The following is a 19,064-nucleotide window of genomic DNA, read 5'->3' as shown; positions in this document are numbered from 1 at the left end:
ATAAGGTGGTTCAGTATTTTACAACTTGACTGCTGCAGGAAGACATACACTGCTGACATAACTGTCATGTTAAAACAATCATTTAAATATAAGACTCCTGTGCACAACCAAAGAGTATTAATGATGTCCTGTTTCACTCTGGAGGAGTTAGGAGAATGAAACACATCTTCCACCTCATTCATCTTCAAATACCTAATAAACATTCTTGCATTTAATAAACCATCAAACTGTGGGCTTTTTTTAAATACACTTCTTTCTTACACTGTCAATTCCTAACATGTCTATTTTTTACAGAACCTGTACACAATATATGACACACTCATACTGCTGCTGTGTGTCAAAGGGATGTGTTAACAGCTTGAGCTGCCAGGGAAAGATGAAGTCACTGTTCAACACATGGCTATACAATCAACTGTTTAATTATACTACAGTACTGAGATTTGTTTTGAGCCTGCAGACCTTAAACGGTTTCTTCTCCCCTGTTGGCTCTCAGTATCGGTGCACCGCTCTAATATGCTACCTTTAAGGGGGAGAGGGGTATCTATAAGGGGAGGAGGTTCAGGTGAATGGGAGCTTAATGGCTTTCTACAGAAAGTCTGAGAGGGGGTGCAGCTAAGCACGTCAAAGCACCAATATCAACATTTACTTTAAACAAAATTCAGAGCAAATTGACAAATACTCATTGGGAATGTGAACAGCAACACAACCAAAGCTTTTCTTTAACTCTCTGATACGTGCACACTAAAAACGAAAGCCTTTAAAATGCTTAATCAAAGCCCCATTCGACTTTCATATGCTCATTTATTATTAAAATAAAAACATTAGAAGTTGTTACCCAGGACAGAGGCTTCCTGTGAATGAGTAAACATGACGTTGGTGAGTATCTGCAATGCAGGTGATTGTTTTGAACCAAACTGTCAGCCTCCCTGAGGGGAAACAACCCACCATCGTGTTTCTTAACGACTAAGGGACTAAATGATAGGGTTACCACTTGAACAAATAAGTGGTTCATGTTTACCTCAATGACAAAATATACCAACGGCTCTCAGAAAAAAATAAGCTCAAGCTTACTCTCTCAGTTCAGTTGACTAAACATAATCTTAGTTAAATGACTACAAGCAACAGGATCCACAGACAAAGAACACCTTCTATCTGTGAGGTTCATCTACAGTGTATGATTCTTATTAGGCTGCAATTACACCTGCAGATCTATCTTACTTTTACCTGATGGGTTACATGTCTATCATTCTAATGGAACGAATCAAGGTTAACATTAAACATTTTCTAATTAACACTGAACACTTTTAAATTAATTTCTAATCATTTAATTAATCAAATACAGACAAGCGCTTATAAAATTGAGTGGATAAGGCAGCGAAGAAAAGCTGACCCATTTCCCTCCAAAGTCCCATACTACACCAATAGGCCAATCAGTGTTGGCGTCATACTGTATATGTAATATTAAGCAGTGAGGAGCATCTACTGATCATTACATCACTCTGTGTGGTGAGGTCTTTCCCCCTGTTGCTGCTGGATTACTTGATTTGCATTTGTGTGGGTATGTATGTGTATGAGCGTGTTTGTGAGTGTGTGTTAATGTAATGGCTCTTCCTGCACAGTATTATGAGAGGAGTGTATGTCTGCTGAGCTCTGGCCTACACTAATTACAGTATACAGATCAGTGGAGATTGATCCAGGAGAAGACAGCAGTCTGCTTTAGCTCCTGATTAAACTCTTCATGGAGGTAACACAATAGCCCTGACAGCGAGGATGGACTGAAATAAACCCTGCAGGCTGTGTATTAACCAGAAGCGAAAAGCCTCATCTTATTAATCTGCGTTGCTTCAGAGTGTTTCCTCATATGTCAGAAGAGATTTAAGCCGCACAGGAGAGGATGTGTTTAATATAATACAGATAGCACTTGTCAACACCATCTTCTGTACTTCAAGGTACGCCCTGATGTCTCAAAAGTTATCTTTAGTTTTAAGCCCCTCCAGCGTCATAGCTCTCACGTTTGCGATATCGTCGATCTGCCCGTCCACCACTTTAGTCAACACCAAAATATGTGTGGCTCAGAAAATAAATCCTCATGACTTCGATGATACTCAGAATGTTTGTCTAGCACCACCATGAAAATCACGTGCAGTTTTAGTTGATTATTCTGGAATATTACATGACATTTGGTAAACATTCCTATTTCCCTTAAGATACAATATTTTGACGATGGGTTTAAAACAGTGATCGCTGTCGACTAGTGCTGTGAAACCCTTAGGCCTAGAATATGGTTAACATTGTACCTCCTAAACATCAGCCTGTTAACATAATCATTGTGAGAAGTATGACATGCTAGCATTAGCGTTTAGCTGAAACCTGCGCTGTGACAAGTTCAGCCTTACAGAACTGCTAGCATGGTAGAAGACAAGTACAATTACAAACCAAAGTAAGAAAGGGCAAAACAAAACAACTCATTTTATGAAACTGAAGAGTTTCCTGACATGATGCTGAAAGAAACATAGCATTCTATGATCCTTGAGCTCTCTGTTTACCTAAGCATAATACTTAAGGATTTATGAAAGAAAAGCATCAAATCAGCACGAAAACCAAATCTGAAAAACGACAGAAGGAGGGAAAAGAAGAGTCTCAAATCCTAGAAAGACTGGGTAGATGTCACAGGTAGGCAGCAACTAAAAGTGCTGTCTTTCGTCATGTCACAATAAGGATTTTATTTAGCATTCTCACTGTTAGTTTTAGCTAGTGACAAGAGGAACTTGTGCAATAATGGTACAGATGTTGTATCGACCTGCTTGGGTTGTATAGTTTCAGATTTGACATGCTTAAACTACAAACAGCGGTAAATCCAGTGACAAGTCTCCACTTCCTGATGCTTGTGTTTCCCTTATCCTGAAAAGGCCCTGCATGTAAGGGTTCATGTCAGTTTCCTACTCAGGGTAGGTCAGGGTAAGTCTGCCTCTCAATAACACATATGCGCATAAATAATTCATGTTGCCTGCTCTCAAACCTACCTGACCAAAGTATTCACCACTTAAATGGTAATTCATCGAGGTCTGCAGAGAAAACACCGCGCTCCGCTTCAGTACAGCTATAAAACTTTAATATAGTGGTGATAGCTTTATCTTTTTTCATTTAAAAGAAACCTTGCATACCGTACTTGAAAGCAGATACAAAGTTAAGATGGTTGAAGCATACAGTATGTGTCCTGCATATTGATGCATTTGAATACTGTATCTTTGCGTTTCCCAATACACATGTGTACAGTGTATCTGTGCCAGAGAGTATACAGTATCTATTAGAAACAGCTTCCAATAATTAATTGCTTCTGGGTTTACATTACAACTGAGGTCAGTGCAAGAATGCCAAGAGCAGATAGCTGTAATTGATTCACACGTTTATTATGTGCAGATTAGGCCCGCTGCCAAGGATGTGCCACTGGCAGAGCACTGAGAACTTGGACAAAGCTAGATAGATTTCTAATACTGCTGTTGAGAGCTGCATTTTGAAAAACATACCCTCACTGTCACTCGACACCGGCATCATTCACCGTGCTTGGGTTTGGTTAACATGAGGTGAATTAGCCAGTGATTAACCTGGCTGACTCAACGGTTATGAACAGGAAACAGATAATCATTTGATCTGTGCAAGGAAAGCCAAGATAATGAGGTGAGTTTGTACAGTAAATGTAGTATTTATGAGCATTGAATATTCAAGTTTTCAAGATGACCCTTGTCCCTCTTAAGCTCCACCCTCTCATTTCCTACACCTCTCATACTGCAGGTGAGGTGTCTGAGCATGTCTGTTTTGACTCAAATATTACCCTGGTCCCAGTATCTCCCCCTAAAGCCCTAAGTAATAAAACCTCAAACACAGATTTTCCTGTGCCAAGTCTCTGATTGCAGAAAAATTTGTCGACTGCGGAATATTTCTGTGAGGTACTTTATGATGTCATGTTATCTGGACAGAGGCTTTTAGGCAGATATTTAGTCTAAAGGACTACTTTAACATCTTGGAAATATTATTATTATTATTATCCTACTGTGCTGTTTTTAGCCTTATTCTAAGCTAAACTAACTGTCTTCTGGCTGTAGCTTCATATCTCTACAGACTTGACAGATGTTAATTCCATGTTAATAAGCAAAGTAATACTGTTCAACCAAACATTTGGAAGTCATCATCAAGCCTTCATTAAAGCCCTCAAACTCTTGCTGATTTCGCAGAGGGACAGTCCTCAGCCCTCGTGGATTTGTGTGTCAATGTCTGTAAGTCCATGAAATTGCATAAGCCAGTAAGGACCAAAATGCCAAAGGCCACATTGTCCCTGTTGAATCTGTAGTGGGGAATTAACATCTGTCAGAAACCGCGGGATCTGTTCCGTGGAGGACTAGAAATCTCCATGATTTGAAAAAGGGCCTCCCCCATGTCCCCAAGCAGAATAACTCCACATCAGGCCTGAAGCTGCCTCTAAAGCTTCTGTATGACACTTTAAAAACCTTACCGAGGAGTTTGAATAATGAAAAAGGGCAATAAATACTTAGATCATTAATATTCAACACAGTGAACATGTCTTTGATTAGCTCATGGAAGCTTGAGCTCAAACAAAGTCTAAATAGAAATTATTCTTGGAAAAATGCAACAACAAAATGATGCTCTACATGGGGATGTGCAACATTGAGTCTCTTATGGTCGTGTTGAAGGACTTTAAAACAACGATCTTAGTTTATAATGACTCTACCATCTGTCTGTTGCACTGAGAATTAGTAAAACTCATTATCTTCTGCAGTTTTGAGTGGTGACCTCAGGGTACATCGGCTGCAGTAGGAGTCACGCAAAACCCAGTGGAATCAAACTCTTCTCATTCATACACCACTTCGACTCAAACAATAGATACACACATATACACAAACAGACTTAAGAGAACTTCATAACATCTTAATAAAGATAACTAACAGAGGACCCGGGGCTGAACGCTAACTTTTAAAAGAGGTTGCCAGACTCGCAACAAGTCATCAGGTTTTGGTTGCCAAACTGATTATATGGTTGCCATTATAAGTTACTTTATATTTTGAGCAAGTAAGAAAATGTGCAGATTTACATATGCTTATTACTCAGTGAGTAATGTAAAATTGAAGAAGTTACAAAGAGGATAATCTTCTATTGTTGACTTTACAAGCTGTGTGTTTATTTTTCAGCTTAAAACTCAAAGAGAACCGTTCGAAACAGTTAACATTATATGTTTCCATGGTAACACAGTGACACTTTCCAACTGTCACAAACTGTCACAAACTGTATCTAGTTTCTGTAGTGCAGCTGGTCACGGGTCCCTCAAAAATGAATACAGCAAAACACTGGTTGCTTGATCATCCGGTCTCTCCCTTTCCAAATGTCTTTTTCTAGACCTTTGAGCATATTCCCATTACAGAACCATTAGCACTTCAGCTTTGAAGTCTTGAATGGTGGGTCCCTCAAGTGACACCAACACCAGCGTGTCCATCATCTCTACTTTCAGTATAGAAATCTGGGCTTGAACCCCCTCTTACGTTCAGATGAAGAGACTGGTAGAGCCAACCACACGTTAAAAATAATGATGTTTTATCTATGAGTTCCAGTGGGCCCCCTCTCGCCATCAAGCCCTCTCTTTACATCTTCAATTACCAACAATACACGTACTAGGTAATATGCATTGTTCAGAGAATAATGACAACACTAGAGCCAATGGATATATTATTTCCCCTCAGTAGTATTTTCCCTTAGATTATAAGAGCTTTAGTATTTGTTGTTAAGCCACTAAAATCAGTTACACTGTACAGTATCTCACCAAATATCACTATATTCATGTACAATGATTATAAAAGATTAACAGATTATCATGTTATCTATATGAACATGTCATATCTAGGTCAGCATATAGTTATTTTCTTAAGTAAAAACAATATGTAAGTCTCTGCTATGGAATAGATTTAAATAAATCAGCACTTACTGTAAAGGGCTGTGCCAAAGAGTACACACATTAATCATGTTAAATAACCTTCTATATAATTGTAAACAAATGAACCATGGTAGAGGCAATGTTTATTTACTTAAACTGCGTGAAAATAAAACATAAACACAATTGTCTGGTATTCAATATATCATTTGGAACATTTTCAGGACATTATTGTTTTATAAGGCATGATGTACAGTATATGTCATTAAGCTTATTTCTTTAGATCGCATTAGAGCTGAAACTCTAGATAAATTAATCGATTAATTGATAGTCAGAAAATTGCCAGCTATTCTTCATATAATAGGTTGTTCTCTCAGTCTTCTAGAATAATACATTATTTACATTTTAGGTGGTGGGCTAAGAAACTTAGGATAAGTTTAAAACCTCAGTATGGACTCTGGAAACTTTTTTTTTATAGAATCAACAATATATTGATTAATGAAAAATAAAAGGTAGATTATTCAATAACACTTGTAATCATTCCGGCACTACTTCACATACTGTTTACTAGGTACAAAATGTATTATATTAAAAAAAACTGAGCACATTTAGATGATATCTGATATGTAGTATGGCAGTACGGCACACATTTGTACACAATTGTACTTGATTAGACTATATATATATATATATATACTATATTACTGAATAAATGTATTCTCCAAGACTGTTTATGTATCATACATTTTTCTCATTCCACTCAAATTCCTCTCATGCAATCCAAGCAGGCACCCATACACACCCACATGTGAACTTGAGCTCGCTCACAACGCAAACACAAGCCATTTTTATGGCCTACACAAAAACAACGTCTCTATCTTCTATTCTGTCTGTCACTCACCGGCCTTCCCCTCCTCCTTCTCGGACCTCATGTCCTCTCCAGCACAGGCTCCGCTCGACTCCACTGTCAACTGTGGTGTGAGCTCTCATAGCAGGTAAAAATAAAGGAAACACACACACGTACTGTCTACGTACAGACCGGTGAACGAACGCTCAGAATGCACCACCACAGCCGGCCGCTCCCAGCCTGTGAGGCTCCACCCAGACAGGTTACTAGGAAGTCGTCTCCTGGGAGCCACTCGGCTACATTTCCTGCTCCTTTAGTTTCTTTCTTTCCTCTCTATGTGCCTCTCTTTCGCTCCCACTTTCTATATACCTGTTTAGTGACACGCCCTGTGGCAACCAGGACAACTTTCCCCCCACGCCCACTCCTGCTTTTCATCTTTTCCCCCCTTGTGTACAAACGTAAGCAGTAGGAGGGGGAGGGGAATACAAACTGCACCTTAGGCTTCAGGTAATGAACCAGGTGAGTCCATGGAGCTCTCACTCCACCTGATGGCCAACAGCTAGCAGAGGAAAGTGTGTGGAGTTACACTCTGGGACTGAAAGGAGAACAAAACAGCCCTCAGTGTGAGCGCCCTTTGCTCCCTCTGAGCCCACACTGCCTTTGTAGCCTACATGACTTTACAATACTGACTTCCTGAATGTGAAAGTGTGTGAATGTAAACCCTACATAAAAATGGACCATGACAGCAGTGATGTGATATGAAGTTCATGCTTCTCACCAAACTGCTCTACACACTCAGATTGGATTATTAATAAGAGCTGCCCTATGTTATCTTTAACCCTGCAGGGATTTCTCCATGGACAGCTCTTCTGCCTGTCTGAGGAAGGACAGTCTGTGTCATGTGAGATGGGAACTCAGATGTGTGCAGAGTAAATAAGGTTAAGGCTGGTCCTGTTTGCCTGCCAGGGCTATTTAGGCCTGAACCCTGAGGTAGGTGGTACAACGAAAACAGATAGGGCTGCAACTGAATTAATTCAGCCTGCAGAGCACGGCTGGATATAATCTTATAAAAGGAATTTTTGGTTTATGAGCTCTTGAGTGCCATAACTAGCATACTAAAGCACGAGTGTATGCATAAAGTGTGTGAGTGTTTGTGCAAAAAAAAGGCGAGTTAAACCTCTGGCACTTGAAGACGTGACAGCAGTTCAGAGCAAGCATGCCATTTGTCCTGCCTGTCAGAGGCTGGTGCTCAGTGTTCAGCTCCGTCCACAGATCACATGTGCTCTAACTAGATACTTGTCACATGAGGCAATGGATCTGTCCATCACAGGCTGACACCTGAAGGATTACTGCCAGGCTTGTTTCTCTCTGACTGATCAGAGCTGAGACAAAAGATTGAAATCTATCTCTCTTATCGTGCATACAATCAACTCCCAATTGAAGTTAATCTACATATTGAAGCTATATGTTTTTCTGTCTGGTCATCATTGTAGTATTACAGTTATAATATCAAATGGAGCCAAATTATTAGAACTTTTAGAGATGCTAATTACTCCCACTTAAACTTGAGCATGTCTGATTAAAGCTGATTTTAACTTGTCTTAAGAGCTACAACTTCTAAAATCAGATACAAATTGGTATCAAATGTAGCACTTCATAATTCCAAGGTCACGCTGTAGCCCGCCTCTCAGCCACACTGAATTGTATTCACAGCTTTGCTTTTATCCTGACAGTTCTTTAGTCTGACATATTCCAGCCTGTATCACTATGTCATTAATTTGCTCACATTTAAGCCAGAAGAAATCCTTCTTTTTCTACCCTACACTGTATTGCTCCAGCTTCTCTCAGCTGCACGTGGTTCACCTGTCAGTCTGCATTATCAGTGCTGGGAAGCGTTGATAATGAGCTAGGGCTGAGTGATACTAAGATATTAGCTAGCCTTGAGAGAGAAGAAGGTGAAATAAAAAAAAGGAGGAGGGGGACTAAAAGCAGCTATGCGCACTGTGGGAAGAAGAGAATGAGCGACTGAGGTCAACGCTGTCAGCGCCGCCTATTGTTGGTGGAAATGACATGAGGCTTGTCTAATAGCCGCTGAGCAAGCGCTGTCGACTTCAGAGGGATAGATGGGATGAAGAGACTGGAGTTAAAATTATTACAACAATTACACTGCAGGCACTCTGGTTTGGCATTGGTGTGAGAACAATAGAGAATAACAGTGGTGATTATGATGAGAGAAAGGAGTGAACAACAAAACAGTTGCGATCGATATACTTTATGCGGTGTGTAATATTACAGGCAGGCCAGTTTGATGACTCCACACGAGAGAGACCGAGAGAGACTATTACCCCGAGCCACACAGGCCTTTTTATAAAGAAATGTGTTGTCCAACTGATGGCGGTAATTGGAGAATATAACTGGCCTTGCTACAATGATGTAATTTGAGATAAAAACCGAGCTCTGGTGCAATAAGCTTCAATAAAGCTCTGTTCAGATTAAAGCAATCTGCAAAGTAAAGTGCTTTTCTGCGGCAAGTAGTCAATCCAGTCTTGTGCATCTGTGCTATGCATTGGGTGACAAAACATGTGATTTAGCTGTGAGCTGTGAGTCACCAGGTACAGGGAGCGGTTATCTGATTGTTCTCACACGTGAAGCCTGCGCAGGCCTTTGCTCCAGTGTTAACCTCCCAGTCAAGCTGACAGCTCTGTGTCTTTTAACTGCCACGATGAATCGCTGTGCACACTTCCTGCTGTCACCAAGGCAACACCTTGTATATTTGGAGCCTCACCGTACCTTTGCCTAGCGAGCAGTCCGGGGTGCCAAAGTCCATCAGGCTGGATATCTCTGTCGGGTAGCACATGTCCCTCACCACCGTCTTCTGTCTGTGGTGCATCGATGGATCTGCAGGGGGTAGAAATGAACATTTACACTCAGAACATCCGATCAGTTTATTCTATCGTCAAAACGTCTTATTCATATTCTCACAGCCAGGTTGTTGTAATGTGTTGGACTCATACTAATAGTGTGTGAGCAGGGCACAGCCGTGAAGCAGGCCTCTTGTCTTAGATGATTCATTCTGACATGATGTCAATTCGACACGCAATCTTGAGCTTTCAGAGACGTTGCAAATATGAATCTGTCCTACAAATCACTGCAATTGTTTATGGCATTTCAAAGCCATAATGAGGCAAACATTGTATTGTAATGACCCAGGCTTGTTTCATTATTCAAAAATGCTTGTCCAATTCTTTTTCTCCTTTTCATGATCAATGATTTTTTATATTTCATTCAATTTCCCTTCTCTTTTTCTCAATTTTTAATCTATTTATGTGACTCTAATATACTCCACTGACCCTTTTCTATACATGCAGCTAAACACACTGACCAAGGACTTCTAAGAGCTCCAGTAACTGAGGTTCAACATTTCCTTTCCTCTCACTCAGTAATTTATTTGCAGAGATCGAGAAGAAGTGAACAGAACTGGTTAGAAATCATCAAGGTCCATTGCTTTTCCTCCACCTCATTTTCTAAATGTTTCACCTCCATTTGTAACGAATGAAACGCTACAAAAAGGATTATTGGAGGCAACAATATCCTTGCTGTTTGGAGAATGATTTTGTAGAACAGATACCGTAGCATTACAACGAAAATGATTTCCTCCTGAAAAGGGTTACAGACGCCGCTATTGATCTGACCGATCTTCTAACCAAAGACATTTTACAGCTGTTGTGAATCCCTCTAATGCTACAAATGTAGGATTTCATGCCAGATGAAGGTTAGAGCAAATCGGGCCAGGGGGTTAAGTTTTGAGGCAAATGGCCCCTTCCTTCCCTACTTCTGGCGTCCTTGCTCCAAACTCTCAAATGTACACCTCATCGTCACACGCTGCTGCTGCTGCTGCTGCTAATGAAACAAGTTGATTAGTTTAACCATGAACCTGTCCATGAGTGCAGCAATTTGCGTCTGGCTTCAGGTGCCTTATGAGTAGTGCCATCTGCTCAACCACTCATCCTCAACAATGATCTCATCTTCCCTCTAATCTGCATATTTTGACAGTTTCATTTTCCTGACCGTATCAGTGACCTGCCACTCCCAGTCCCTACTCCCTCCTCCTGACCTGTCAATAACTGTTAAGCTGTGAGGTGTTGACCTTTCCCTTCAGTGTTTAATATGGAGATTGGACAACGGGCAAGCTCATGCTCGGCCACTCAAAGGCTGCTTTACTTAGCACAAACAATAATGAGAGAGAGAGGGAATAAAGCTGCTGGCGGGCAGACAAATAAACAGGCAATCTATGCTTGCACTTATTTAAATGTATTTATGCTTTGTGCATTTGAAATTAAAAACCTCAATACGTAAATGTATGGTAACCCAGCCTGGTTTGGGAAGGCAAATGTCATCACTTTTAAAAGAGCATCCTGTCAAATGAGAAAAATAAGCAAAGGATTCATTTGGATATTTGTCCATCATTTGATGAAAACACATCACCCTGGTGACTTCTACAGAATTTAGTCATGTGAACTTTTCATTGGTTTCAATAACCTCCCATTCCCAAGGGGTCCGTTGCATTTCAAGGGGAATGGCCAAAGAGAAGTATATCCTGAGGAGTGCGCAGTATATCTTCCAGCTCTTTTCTGCCTGGATACACCTCTGCAGTCAGAGGTTAAACGTTATGGAAAGGCTGTGCAGGTCTATCTTTTATCTAACTGACCAACCAAAGCAGAAGAGGAGCACAAACAACAGGACAATGATGCCAGTGCCAAAACAATCTGCTGGATTTTAGGCGTCTTTTAGAGATATTTATTATCTCAAAAGGCCTGTTCTCGGTATCTTAATCAAATGCGAAGTGCTATAAAGGTGACAAAATAAAGCTTTTTTGCACTCAAAAGTAAGGTCAAAATGTTAATTTATTCATTTACATTATTGAAGGGAATAAAAGGATTTGTGCTGACTGGTCCTGAATTACAGTGATATGTCCCATTCTGTATATGGAAACATCTTTCAAAAATAAGGTGTTCACTTCGATCGATTAGTCCACCTTAAATCAAGACCTATTTTGAAGCATATATATTGACAGGTAGTAGCAGCTAGGGTGTATTAAAGTAATGATAGCCTAATTCACTGAAGTAGGGCCATATAGAAAATAAAACTAGGACACTTCAAGGTTAAATTGGTAACTTTTACAAAAAAAAAATGTTTTTATCATATTTGCTGAAAATGCCACTGAATCCCAAAGGAAGCAAGACAGATAATTATGAACATTCAATTCCTCTGCCTCTTCCTCCTCATTAAAACGCTGGCAAGGAAAACAACCAATCAGAACCGACGAGTCTCTAACTGTGTCAATAACAAATACAAATATGTATCCAAAAACATTTTCTGCAAGGAAGTGGGCAACACAGTAACAGAATATTGATTCATTACAATTAGGTGCAAACAGCCTTTTATTAGCAATTTGCAAATAAATTCTCCATCTCGAGATGTTTTCCCAATTACACACTGAATAAAGTATGCACAGATAGTGTCAAACATTATTATGTAAATGTCTCCCTTTTGATTACTGTATGTTTTTTCCTCAAAGGAGCAAAACAAGATATTTCATTTATAAATCGGATCTATTTGTCTGTGGCAAAAATATGCATCTCCATTTAACTGAAAAGTGTGCTTGCCAGCTATTTAATAAATAACAGAGACTTCCTTATAGACGACGAGGGAAAAACCCAGCCCTGACAGCATCACCGGGGAAAATACTCACTAGATACTAATGAGAATATGGCGCGGGTGTGTGACTGCAGAAACACCCCTGGGTGTGGAAGAAAGTCAGAGAGGCTATCCAAACATCTGACACAACTTCCCTTCCTCGCCAACACTCAGCAGAGAGACGCAGACGACACCATGGAAAGAGGAGACAAACGCTCAGTGGGAGTTATAGCGGGTATTCAAGCAGAAATGCGAGGAAACTATCATTGGTTGTGCAGACAGCTCATCATTGCCCACCCTCAGCCAACCTTTAATTACAGTGGCATTCAGTCTGTCATGCAGGCAGCAGACACACTCCTTCCTGTATCAGTCATCGCACCGGAAAAAGACGAGAACATCACAGTGATACTGTGGAGGCACAACACTGAGATAACAGGGCTGTGTATGTTGATTCACTCGGAGACAAACATGTTTAGCTACCACTTACAATAATTTACAATGACTAAAAACATGCTGTAATCAGACTGCGTGTGTTTGTGTGTGTGTCAAAGAGCTAGCTTTGCGAGTTGATTGCTTTTAGCAGACTTGAAGAACAAAAGGTTATGTAATGTTTTGTGTTTCCACATATTAACGTCCACTAAAAGGTTTTTGAGGAAAGGAGAGCTATCGTTTAGTGTTGATTGGGGGTTTGGTGCACATTAAAATAGAGCAATTCAAAGCTTCTACAATGGATTCTTAGGGAAATATTTAGCTTGTGGTATGTACTTAGAAAAGAGATATTAAAAACAGAAGTGTTAGGAACCTTGACTCAATAGCTTGGAGGACTCAAATGCACGACCCAGAGACAAAAAGGTTTTGAAGAAAAAATAGTCTTTACTTGCAAATAAACAAAATCACTCTTTTAGAGGAATGAACAAACTGACAAACGTAAAGCGCTCTCGTGGAGGGTAAAAGGCAAAACACTGGCTTTCATTAAACAATGGCTTAGATCTTACTTCTTGGAGCAATGAACAAGACGAACCGACCACTAACAAGGGGAGACAGGACAATATATACATGAGGTAAGTGGGCACAGGTGGAAACAATCAGGGGCGGGGCAGACACTGATGATGGCGGGAAAAGGGACCAGAGCAGGAAGTAAAGGGACCTGGAATGAGACAAGGTGAGGACAAAATAAAACAGGAAGTGGAACATAAACTAAACTAACATGACAAAACTTAACATAATTGACGGGACACAACAGTACCCCCCCTTCTAGGGCCGACTCCTGACGGCCCAGGCTGCTCAGGGTGACGATCATAGAAGTCACTGATGAGTGTCTTGTCCACAATGAACGTTGAGGAGACCCACAAACGTTCCTCAGTGCCGTAACCCTCCCAATCAACCAAGAATTGTCGTCCTCGGCCCCGTTTGCGGACCGCCAGAAGTCTCCTGACTGTGTACACCGGGCCACCTTCAATGATCCGGGGTGGTGGAGGGGGCTTGGAGGCGGGAACCAGAGTGCTCTCTCGAACTGGCTTGAGTTTGCTCACGAGAAACGTGGGATGGACCCTCAAAGATCTGGGGAGTTTGAGGCGCACAGAGACAGGGTTAATGACTCTTGAAATTGGGAAAGGACCCACAAACCGCGGTGCCAACTTCTTGGAGTGAACGTGTAGGGGTAGATCCTTGGTGGAGAGCCAGACTTTCTGGCCCGCCCTGTAGAGGGGAGCCGCACGCCGGTGACGATCCGCCGCTGACTTCATCCGGGTCGAGGTCCGGAGTAGCGCCTGCCGAGCACCGGCCCAAACCCGCCGACAGCGTCGGACCATGGCATGCGCGGATGGAACCTTGACTTCTTCCTCATTAGCAGGGAAGAGAGGAGGCTGGTATCCATTAGCACACTGGAAAGGGGAAAGACCCGTGGCAGCCGAGGGGAGAGTGTTGTCGGCATACTCTATCCAGGTAAGGTGATCGCTCCAAGTGGTCTGCTTCTGGGACACGAGGCACCTGAGGCATGTTTCGAGGTCTTGGTTCAGGCGCTCTGTCTGACCGTTGGACTGCGGGTGGTAACCGGAAGATAAGCTGACGGTGGCGCCGAGGAGCTGGCAAAACTCCTTCCAGAAGTTGGAAATGAACTGTGGTCCTCTGTCGGAAACTATGTCACTGGGGAAACCATGGATTCTGAACACGTGAGTTAACATGACCTCTGCCGTCTTCCTGGCAGAGGGAAGTTTGAGCAGAGCAATGAAATGTGCCATCTTTGAGAAACGGTCTACCACCGTCAGGACGGTAGTGTTACCTTTGGAGGGCGGTAGTCCAGTCACAAAGTCCATGGAGATGTGCGACCATGGTCGCTGAGGCACTGGGAGGGGCTGGAGAAGACCCATCTTGGCCCGGGACGAGGACTTATTCCGGGCACACACTGGACAGGCCGCCACGTACTCGGAGACCTCTTTTTTCATGGCCGGCCACCAGAACCGCTGCTTTATGGCAAACATTGTTCGTCGGACGCCCGGATGGCATGTGAACTTGGACGTGTGAGCCCAGTGGATTACCTGAGAGCGTAAAGACACAGGGACAAACAAGCGGTTGCCTGGACACTCGCTGGGTGCCGGGCTCACAACATTCGCCTGCTTCACATCTGTTTCTATCTGCCATGTTAGCGACCCAACCACACAGTTCAGTGGAAGGATTGATACTGGTTTCTTGGCATTATGTTCAGGCTCAAAGAGACGAGACAGTGTGTCTGGCTTACGGTTTTGTGTACCGGGCCGAAAAGACAATATGAAGTTAAATCTGCTGAAGAACAGCGTCCACCGGGCCTGACGTGAATTTAGTCGCTTGGCTTTCCTAACATATTCTAAATTCTTGTGGTCAGTCCAAACAAGAAATGGTTGCTCCGCCCCTTCTAGCCAGTGTCTCCACTCCTCCAAAGCTGCTTTGACAGCTAGTAACTCCTTGTTTCCCACATCATAATTTTTTTCAGCTGAGGTCAACTTACGCGATAGATAGGCACAGGGGTGCATCCTGTTATCCTCGGAGGATCTCTGGGACAACACAGCCCCGATACCCTCGTTGGATGCGTCAACCTCAACTAGGGGTGGGCGATATGACGATATATATCGTCGTGACGATATTAGGTCTCCACGATATGCTTTTTCAGAGATATCGTCCTATCGTGATAAAAAAAAAAAAAAAAAAATTGCGGGAGGGGAAGAGGCTCTCCGTGCGCGGCGCAGGGGGCTATGACAGCGGACGGAGAGCCTCTTCCCCTCCCGCTCCCCCAGCCTCACCTACTGATTTTAATTTCACCATATATCAAGCCCGATCGATTTCACAATGTCAGCGCACCTCTGCTTTCGTTCAGTCCGAGTTGTTTGACACGCTCCCAAAGTCCCCGCCCCCTTTCTTTGCAGCGAGGGAAAATACACTGTTGGCAGTCTGCACACACAGCAATAATGGACGGAGAGTCAGATTCTGATGTAGAAGAATTAGATTTAGTCCCCAAAAAGAACTCTACGTCTGTGGTATGGAAATATTTTGGATATAACACAACAGACACGGAGCAAACAAATGTAATTTGCAAAATGTGCAAAAAAGGAAATTTCAAAGCGACAGATGGCAACACGTCGGGCTTACGAGACCACCTCAAACGCAAGCACCAGAAAGAGCATGCAGAGACTGTAAGAGTGCAAGGTCCCCCGCGTGTGAATGCACAATCTACCGCAGCGACTGCACCAAAACAAACTACCATAGGGCAGGCATTTCATAAAGGGGCTCCTTATGAAAAGACTAGCAAACGGTGGAAAGACATAACTGACGCGGTGGCGTTTTATGTTTTTCCCTTCAGTTATGCTAAAGTCTTTTATTACACTTCAAGTCTACTCTAAAGTTTACATTTTAATTGTTTGGCACTGACTTTTCCTTATTGATGTTTTATGTTTTACTTAGTTATGTTTTACCCTCCTTTTCATGTTTATTGATGTTCACTGCTCACTTGTTCATTCAGGGCTTCATTTCTGAAATAAAACCAGCTTGAAATGCTATTTTGGTCTGTTACTCCTTTTTGTTTTAGTTTCTGTTACCTTGTAGGTGCTTGTACTGTTAAGTAACTTGAAAAATAACCATAATAACCGACATGAAAAAATATCGTGATATATATCGTCTATCGTGATACTGCTTGAAAATATCGTGATAACATATTTTTCAATATCGCCCACCCCTAACCTCAACCACAAACTGTCTCTGGGGATCCGGAACAGTGAGTACAGGTGCCGTGGTGAATCTCTTCTTGAGGCATTGGAAGGCGGACTCGGCCTGGGAGGTCCACTGAAAGGAGACTTTAGAGGAGGTGAGAGCATGCAAAGGTGCGGCTACAGAACTGAAGTTGCGTATAAACTTCCGATAAAAGTTGGCAAACCCCAGGAATTGCTGAACCTTTTTGCTGCTATCAAGAGTGGGCCAGTTGGCCACCGCACTGACCTTGGATGGATCCATCGGCACCTGATTGGCGGTGACAATATAGCCCAGAAAGGAGACAGTGGTTGCATGGAAGTCGCACTTTTCAGCTTTCACATACAACTGATTCTCAAGAAGCTTCTGGAGAACTTGGCGGACATGCATGACATGAGACTGACTATCTGGGGAGAAAATCAAAATATCATCCAGATACACGAAAACAGAAACATTCAAATACTCTCTCAAAATGTCATTTACCATGGCCTGAAATACAGCAGGAACATTACATAGTCCAAAAGGCATGACCCGATATTCATAATGTCCGCTTGGGGTGTTGAACCCCGTTTTCCACTCGTCTTCCTCTCTAATCCTGACGAGGTGGTAAGCATTCCTGAGATCGAGTTTGGTAAAAACTTTGGCTGTTTGAAGCAGTTCAAATGCTGAAGACATCAGCGGGAGTGGGTGGCGGTTCTTAACAGTTATTTTGTTCAATGGGCTGTAGTCAATGCATGGCCTGAGCGACCCATCCTTCTTACCCACAAAGAAGAATCCTGCACCAGCAGGTGACGAAGAGGGACGGATTATCCCCGTTTTCAACAAGGAGGAGATGTAATCGTCCATGGCCGCACGCTCCGGTCCCGAGATGGAGTATAAGTGCCCCCTAGGGATGGGTGCGCCAGGCGGCAGGTCGATGGCACAGTCAAAAGGACGATGAGGAGGCAGTGACAGAGCTTTGGTTTTATTAAAAAACCTCCTTAAGGTCATGGTAGCATGAGGGGACCTTGGAAAGGTCAGGAAAATCTGAGCTTCTAACCGAAAATGCAACGGTTTGTGGGATTCTACAGGACTGTTCACAATTCCCTCCCCATCCCTTAATTTGTCCTGAACCCCAATCAATCTGTGGGTTATGTGTCTTTAGCCAAGGAAACCCCAAAATCAGTGGATGTTGTGCTGAATTGAATAGATGAAACTGCATTATTTCTACATGATTATTATCAATTGTTACTTGAATGGGTTCCGTACAATCAGTTACTTTACACATTAGTCTGCCATCTAGGGCGCTGGCATTGACAGGATGCTTGAGAGGGACAGTCTTAATATTAAGGCGTTTAGCTAAACCCCAGTCTAATAAAACAGGAAGTGGAACATAAACTAAACTAACATGACAAAACTTAACATAATTGACGGGACACAACAAGAAGTATCAGAACAAAAGTGGTGGTGAAAAGCTTGAGTAACCCTGGTACAAAAAATATAAGTGTTGAGATGTTTTACAAGACAATCAGAAAGTGTAAAGCCCTTAATAATGTTACCCTTTTCTCTACTACACAGTAATTATTCCCCATTGTCATGACAATAGCCACAGTGTTTGAATGTCTATTATTTCTTGCTTTGAAATTGGCACAGTTTAATGTGTGAAGAATTTGAAACGCTATCTAAATTATATTTCACAGCACTGAATACATTAACAATGCTAAATGATGTGATGCCTTTAATGATGCTTCTAAACTTTGGCGCACGACAGAGCCAAAAGAAACCCAGCGTGGTCACATAACTCAACAGGATGGAGTTTGGTTGCGATATTAAGTGTTTGAACAATGGCAAGGGAAACTCCTCATCCCTGTCCTTGATGTTCACAGGTCTCTTCTGGTGTTATCAGGCACACACACATGGAGCTCAGCCAAATCCCACCGTACAGAGTACTGACAAGGCGCTCCCACAGCACAACGCATTTCCACTGGTTGGTATCACTAAAACAGGTGGCAACGATAATTTGCTCCAATTGTGCTAAACCAGAAAAACGACAAATTGAAGCTTCCATAAACACAGGCTGTGAATGTGTCAGACCACAGCATTGGAAAACTTTGTGTGAAAGTTGACTTAGTATTTAACACGCTGTTTACACTGTAAGAAAAGCAACATGTCTCCCGTGGGAAATATTGCATATACTATGTATGGGAGGTCGAGCTGTTACATCTCCATTATACCACCCCAACATGCAGCCATAACACTGCAGCAAAATGTCCTCCCTCTAATACTTTCCTTTACCCGGAGCTGTACACTTCCTGTCTATTAATCTGTGCTTATAATCATACATGTCACAGGGAATCAATACTCGCAGTGCTCACAGAACATTAGGCC

General features: G+C 42.2%; 1 protein-coding gene across 4 annotated transcripts in view; it reads right to left on the bottom strand.

The window, feature by feature from the left end:
• The window catches only part of kaznb (kazrin, periplakin interacting protein b), a 114,562-nt gene that overhangs the window by 18,815 nt on the left and 76,683 nt on the right, over positions 1-19,064 (bottom strand). For all 4 annotated transcript variants that reach the window (XM_034083515.2, XM_034083518.2, XM_034083516.2 and 1 more), the window contains one exon: positions 9,576-9,683. In XM_034083515.2, coding sequence (XP_033939406.1) covers positions 9,576-9,683 — 108 coding nt within the window. The remainder of the gene's footprint in view (positions 1-9,575; positions 9,684-19,064) is intronic.

The sequence above is a fragment of the Pseudochaenichthys georgianus genome, chromosome 5, assembly GCF_902827115.2.
Source record: "Pseudochaenichthys georgianus chromosome 5, fPseGeo1.2, whole genome shotgun sequence".
In the NCBI taxonomy this organism is placed as follows: domain Eukaryota; kingdom Metazoa; phylum Chordata; class Actinopteri; order Perciformes; family Channichthyidae; genus Pseudochaenichthys; species Pseudochaenichthys georgianus.
The sequence above is the reverse complement of the archived record's forward strand: the minus strand, read 5'-3'. Positions and strand labels throughout refer to the sequence as shown.